Source organism: Protomyctophum parallelum (assembly GCF_964188405.1).
Source record: "Protomyctophum parallelum genome assembly, chromosome: 21".
NCBI classification, from domain to species: domain Eukaryota; kingdom Metazoa; phylum Chordata; class Actinopteri; order Myctophiformes; family Myctophidae; genus Protomyctophum; species Protomyctophum parallelum.
The window spans coordinates 28,429,729-28,436,922 of record NC_139713.1 but is presented as its reverse complement, the minus strand read 5'-3'; the positions used below and the strand labels follow the sequence as shown (position 1 = coordinate 28,436,922).

Genomic DNA, 7,194 nt, shown 5'->3' with positions numbered 1-7,194 from the left:
GGTTTATTTGTCACCACTCATACAGGTACAATCGGCCTGGCCTGCTAACAGTCTGCAAATCGAAGACACCATAACAACAAAATCAAAGACAATGTTAAAGATATTATAACTATAAAGATATAAGATAAAGAGATATCTTGTTTTTTCCGAACCCTGGTATGCCATGCAAGTTTTTACCATTGAGCTTGTTAAATAATATTATTGATCACTCATTCTATATGTCCGTGCCAACACGCAGATGACCCCTGTTTATGGCTATACCTCCAACCACACGTGTGTGTGTGTGTGTGTGTGTGTGTGTGTGTGTGTGTGTGTGTGTGTGTGTGTGTGTGTGTGTGTGTGTGTGTGTGTGTGTGTGTGTGTGTGTGTGTGTGTGTGTGTGTGTGTGTGTACACACACCCCGTACACCCCGTGTACAGTGCATGCCAGTATCTGTATGAATACGGGTCTGGATGACACACGTGGGGGGACATACCAAATGCCTTATTTGTGTGCCCCAAAGGGTGCCGGACGACACTGGGCAAGATGCATAAACGGAAGTGCTGGATTTCAGCGGAAGTACCGCTCAAGGATATGGTGTTGGCGCTTTACAAATTAGCTTACATTCTCATGTGAGAAGTGTCGTGATTGGCTGAAAAAACTCTTATCCGGGGGAAATACATCTGACGGATGTTCCGGCCTGACACTTCCGGCTATGCACTCTCGGCCTTAGGTTGTGACCAGGCTTTTCTCTTGCAGAGATGTAAGGCTGGGCCCGAGACAAGTGCCGGTCTAGTTGTATACTACTACTCTACAATGCAGATTGGATTGCAGCTTTAATAATGCAAATGTAGTCCAAACTGTATTCTACATGTTAAACTACTGTAGTAGTAAGTAAACTGGATTTGTCATCGAATCATATACTCACTGAGCCATGACATACTGTACTGCGGGGTTGCTCATGCAAGATGTTTGTGGACTGGCAAACAGAACCCATCGTCAAAAAAGAAAGGAAAAACAGCGCCCTCTTTTCCTTTGAATTCAGTCTGTCTCAAGAGACTAGTGGAGTGGATACAATCAGTGAGTTTGTCAGGGAGTTAGGGTCTACTTATCAGATACTGAAATAGGATATTAGGATGGCAATGGCCAGCTACCTCTCCGAAACCGTAATTTGTCCACAAGCAGATTCTTGAGATAATTAACCTATAGTGAGCAGGAATTCAGAAAAGAAAAGTTGGAAAGAATATATTAATTCAATAATATTAGACATAACCTGACAGAGGGGATCCCACACAGACAATATCATATATTATTTTACATTTATATTACAAAATAAAAGTAAAGGTTCCAGAAAGATTTCCTTTATTGTGATTATTATTATTATTATTATATATAATATTATTTTTAATCTTGGCTTTGTTCATGACTCTTTCTTGCCTGTACCCCTCTGTTATCTTGGAGGGGCAAGACAGAACCTGGCTTGGATCTGAAACGGTCTGCTTGATACGCCTGCCAGCTTGTCCTGGATGGAGGGAAGCTGTGTGAAGGGGCTTGGCCGGCCGCCGGCCTCTGCATTGCTTTGTGGTTGAGATCAGTACAGTTCCCATAGCAGGCAGTGAAGCCACGGACGGAGGTAGCCATCCTCACCACCTGGTATCATTCTGACAGAAAGTCCAGGATCCAGCTACACAGGCTAGGATTGAGTCCAAGGTTTCTGAGTTTGGTGTGAAGTCTGGAGGGAACTATGTTGTTGAACTCTCTAAATCGCACGACTCATTCTCTCACACAGTAGTTCATTTTTCGGCTGGGGGAGGGCAGTGTATATATAGTGTATCATGGGATGTGAATGGGATTTGTCAGTGGTAGGCAAATTAGTATGTTCTCCTTTATTGAAACAATGCATCATAGGCTATCATAGTCTGAAAGCTTTACGTTCTCCCTCTACAACACTCTTCAGAGCTGTTTGCAACAGGAACTTGTGCAGAGGGAAAATTATGTATTCTGCAAATACCCGCCATCAGACTGAAAATTGCCTATAGCCTTAATATTGCTGGAAGGTTAATATTAACAGGACCATACAAAGCATCATATTTGAAAACAAAGTAAGGAAACACTGTAGGCCTACTTGAATCTTCTGTTGCCTTGTGCAGAAAAAACTATTAAAAGCAAACAAAAAAAATTGGGTATTAAGCTTGATCCGACCACAATTGAATTCCATTATAAAATTTAAAGTCAATTATAATATAGATAATGATTAAAACATGGGGAAAATGGAGAAAAAAGTGGACAACAAAAGGTACTACTTTCGTGGCCTACTGGCAAGTTGCAACGTGTATACATAAGTTGTTGCAGATTAGTCCAGCAGTTTGCAATATTAGCAGACATAAAGGCATGAAAACATAATCTTCCCCCGTTGCCTTCTGGCAAAATGACCCCACTATATTCTGTATTTAAATGACAATATCAACAAAATCCAAAACAAAGCCTGATAGTTGAGTCCACAGCTACAGGAGTGATCATGTACTCACTCACGCGTCTCACCCAGTCACAATATTTTCTCAAAATAAATTATTTTTTCAATATTTTTTTTAAATAACAATCTGATATTATATATATCATTATTATTATTATTTTGCCTGTGTGGTTAATTTCATATACATTTTCATGTTTAATTTGTTAAAACGTGGTCCTTCTCGTGCATGCTTGGGAAGTTGGGAGGCATATATACAAGCAACATACGAACACATGCAACACACACACTGGTTATGCAGGTGTCCCGGGGAACAGAGTGGGGATTGAGCAGTGGAAAGTGGGGGGATGGAAAAATATATATACTCAATTAGTCAGTCAGGAGGTGCTGTAGAGCCAGAGCACCAAGGGGAGGGAAATGGCCACAAAGGTCCAGGAGATTCCCTCCATGCATGCAGACAAGGACAAACCTTTATTACTGGCAGGCTTCTTCACCTCTTCACAAGGCTCCAGATAGTTCCTGGCAGCAAACTTCAGAATCTCATCCAGAAGAATAACAGGCAGCGAGATCTTCAGCACCATCAGCCACTGGGTCAGGTTCAGAGGTGTGATCTGGAAGATGTTAGACAGAGGCTCCACATAGAGGATGAGGAAGTGAAGTGACATTGAGAGACAGATGGCTCCCAGCAGCCACATATTCTTCCAGGGAGGCATTCGCAACAGCGACTGGTTCTCTGACACACTGTTGAGAGCATTGCACATCTCAATGGTAACCAGGACAGACAGGGCTATGGTCATTGGATAGGGTGACTGAAACAGAGCGCAGTCCAGACCATCAAAGTCTGGATTCTCTGGGCCACACTGCAGGAAGTGGCTCAGTTGATAAAGATTGATTTTGGGACCATCCTCAGCAGCGACAAACCACCAGGCAGCAGCACCAACAGTAGCAGCGCCCACATAGCATCCAATTACCAGATATCTGAAAAAGAGCCATCCAGAGATGAGAGGCTCACGGGAGTTGCGTGGTGGCTTTTTCATGATGTCCAGATCTGGGGGGTTGAAGCCCAGGGCTGTGGCGGGTAGACCATCAGTCACCAGGTTGACCCACAGCAGCTGAACTGGGATCAAGGCCTCAGGGAAACCTAGTGCTGCAGTCAGAAAGATACAGACAACCTCTCCTATATTAGAGGAGATGAGGTATCGGATGAACTGTTTCATGTTGTTGTAGATGGCTCGTCCTTCCTCCACGGCAGCTACGATGGTGGCAAAATTATCATCTGCCAGCACCATCTCGGATGCAGTCTTGGCGACAGCAGTTCCTGAACCCATGGCAATGCCTATCTCTGCTTTCTTTAACGCAGGAGCATCATTAACTCCGTCCCCAGTCATAGCAGTTGTCTCGCCATAGGACTGTAGGATCTCCACAATCTTTGACTTATGAGAGGGCTCAACACGGGCAAAGCAGCGGGCTTTAAGCACAGCTTCTCTTTGTGCAGCAGGTGACAGGTCATCAAACTCACGGCCAGTAAAGGCCATGCTCGAGATTTCATCACCCTCCTCAAAGATGCCAATTTGTCTGCATATTGACACAGCCGTACCCTTGTTGTCTCCAGTGATCATAATCACTCTGATGCCTGCCAGGCGACACAGTTTGATGGAGGCTGCCACTTCAGCCCTAGGAGGATCTAGCATTCCCACGCAGCCAACAAATGTCAGATCAGTCTCATATTCAATGAAGTTTGCAGAGTCCTCCAGCACCAGCTCCTCTTTGCTCATGGGTTTGTCCCGTGTGGCCAGGGCCAGGCAGCGTAGGGTGTCCCTGCCTGTTCCATACTCCCTGATCATTGACATCAGCTTTTCTTTGATGCCAGGGGTCATTGGTACCTTGTTCCCACCCACACGGATGTGAGTGCACCTTTCAATAACTCCCTCTGGGGCACCCTTGACAAACATCTTGCCACGTTCCTTTAGTGTACAATACACAGACATGGACTTCCTGTCTCTGGAAAATTCCAAGGTAAACTCCTTTTTCATCAGCTGCTTGATTACAGAGTTGCAGGCATTGGCCCTCTCTATCTTGGATAGGTATTTAACATCAATGTCAAAGACATTCATCTTCTCTACCAGACAGGTGAGAGCTGTCTCTGTGGCCTCACCAACCTTCTCATACACACGTTTGTTCTCATTGTAGTCCAGTGAGGAGTCATTGCAGAGAGCACAGATGGAAGCCAGCTCCACTAAGGCATCAAATTCAGAACACTTCACTGGGTAACCTTCATGGAACACTTGTCCATCAGGGGCATATGTTGAGCCAGTTACAGTGAATTCTTTTAGAGTACAGCTATCACCAGTAACCTGGTGAGCTATGAACATCCTAGAGACAGACATCTGATTTGTGGTCAGTGTGCCAGTCTTGTCAGAGCAGATGACGGAGGTGCAGCCAAGGGTCTCCACAGAGGGCAAGCTGCGGACGATGGCATGCTTCTTGGCCATGCGGCGTGTTCCCAAAGCAAGGCAGGTGGTGATGACAGCAGGCAGACCCTCTGGGATGGCAGCCACAGCCAGAGCCACAGCAATCTTAAAGTAGTAGACGGCCCCGCGTATCCAGGAGCCACCATGGACAGGATCGTTGAAATGGCCGATGTTGATAATCCACACAGCAATGCAAATGAGTGTAATAACCTTAGAAAGCTGCTTTCCAAACTCATCCAGTTTCTGCTGCAGGGGTGTGCGCTCCTGTTCTGTGGATGCCATCTCATCACGAATCTTTCCTATCTCTGTGTTGACCCCTGTGGCCACCACAACGCCTACAGCTTTGCCTGCCGCAATGTTGGTGCCAGAGAAGAGCATGTTCTTCTTGTCTTGGTTGACGGCTCGGGGGTCTGGAACGGGGTCTGTGTGTTTGATCACAGACACTGACTCTCCTGTAAGAATTGATTGGTCAACCCTCAGCGTAGTAGACTTGATAGATGTAAGCCGGATGTCTGCTGGCACTTTATCACCTACCGACATCTCCACGATGTCCCCAGGCACAATGTCCCTTGCCTTGATGCTCTGGACACTCTTTTTGTCCTGGCGGTACACCTTCCCCATCTCTGGTTCATACTCCTTGAGTGCTTCGATAGCATCTTCTGCATTTCTCTCCTGCCAAACTCCCACAATGGCATTCGCTATGAGAATCAGTAGGATAACGAAAGGCTCTACAAATGCTGTGGTGGTCTTCCCTCCCTCTTCAAACCAAGCCAGCACAAAAGATATGCAAGCAGCAAGAAGAAGGATCCTCACAAGTAAATCTTCAAACTGTTCAATCAACAGTTTCCAGAGAGATTTACCCTCCTCGGCTGGTAATTCGTTTGGTCCGTATTTCTCGAATTGTTTCTTCACTTGGTCTAACCCCAGACCGATGCTTTCATTTACATTAAAAAAGCCATAAACCTCTTCCACCGTCTGTGTGTGTGTGTTGTCCATGGTGAATGGACACTTGGGCACTTTGGCTCTGGTGAAATGACACAACTCGAACTGTGAATACTCCTTTGAGAGATCTGGATACACTATGCTAAGCAACCCTGTTGCCAGTATGAAGTATTTGCAGGTTTTGACTCACTCTTCAACACGAAACCAGAGACATATACCGTACTTGTCACTATAAAATGTACTCCGTAATAACAATATAACAGCTAAGGGACATCTCTCTAAGTGAATGATATTTATGACGACCATGTGTAGTTGTAGCCAGCCAGTTTATCTATCCAAATTTGGGCAGGACTGATGACGTCATCGGCGCCATCAACATGTCCTTCCACCACCCCCAACATTTTTGCCCAAATATGGACATATTGAATATCAGCGTATTACAGTAACCCTCCATCCCCATATGTTACAGCATGGTGTCAAAGGGATCAGCTATTACAGTAACCCTCCATCCCCATATTTTACAGCATGGTGTCAAAGGGATCAGCTATTACAGTAACCCTCCATCCCCATATGTTACAGCATGGTGTCAAAGGGATCAGCTGTCCTACATACAGAGTTCCACATAGCTCCAGACTGGCCTCCAAGAACTGATCGCACAGGGAAACTATTATTACTTGCGCAAGCAGAGCGTGCAAGTAATGTTTTTTGTCCGGTGCTCCGATGCGTATGTCCCGTGGCAGCGTATGACGTAATGATTCATATTTTGTGCTTGATGTGGCATTGGTTTCAGATTACATACATGTATGCATAGGGGCATTACCTTTAATCCACCCGACACTGAAACATATCATTATTACGTGACCATCGAGAGCCAGTTATACCCTGGCATTGGTACATATCTTCATCACGTCATACACTGCTACTGGGACATACGCATCAAACGACCCAAGTAACCACAGTATACTGCTAATCAATTTACAAATTACATATATATATATACATAGAGGCATTTCCTTTAATCCACCCGACACTGAAACATATCTTTATTACAGAAGGACGGGTCGGATTGCCGCTGCCACAACCAAGTCGGGAACATAGTGCCATTCCAACGGACCGCCACTCCGACTACGTGGCTTCCGTGCGCAGTTAGGTTTCGGTGAGATCCAATCAGGGCGTGCGCAAATCTCTGCCGCGACCTGCCCCTAGACCAGAAACCCAACACATTATTTCAGGCTAGTATTGAGCGAGTCGGAATGGCAGGGCGTCGGAATAGCAGGCTTCGGAATGCTGCTGTGTCTCTGCCACACTTTTGGCCTGGCATTGACAACAATG

The 7,194-nt window shown here is 45.5% G+C and overlaps 1 protein-coding gene across 1 annotated transcript; it reads right to left on the bottom strand.

Annotated features, from left to right (window-relative positions):
* Positions 1-2,826: 2,826 nt before the first annotated feature.
* LOC310878934 (sarcoplasmic/endoplasmic reticulum calcium ATPase 2-like) lies at positions 2,827-5,916 on the bottom strand (the record flags this gene model as incomplete). Its single annotated transcript, XM_083793350.1, has 1 exon — positions 2,827-5,916. The coding sequence occupies one exon, from the start codon at positions 5,914-5,916 to the stop codon at positions 2,827-2,829; it is 3,090 nt and encodes a 1,029-aa protein (XP_083649476.1).
* Positions 5,917-7,194: the final 1,278 nt, after the last annotated feature.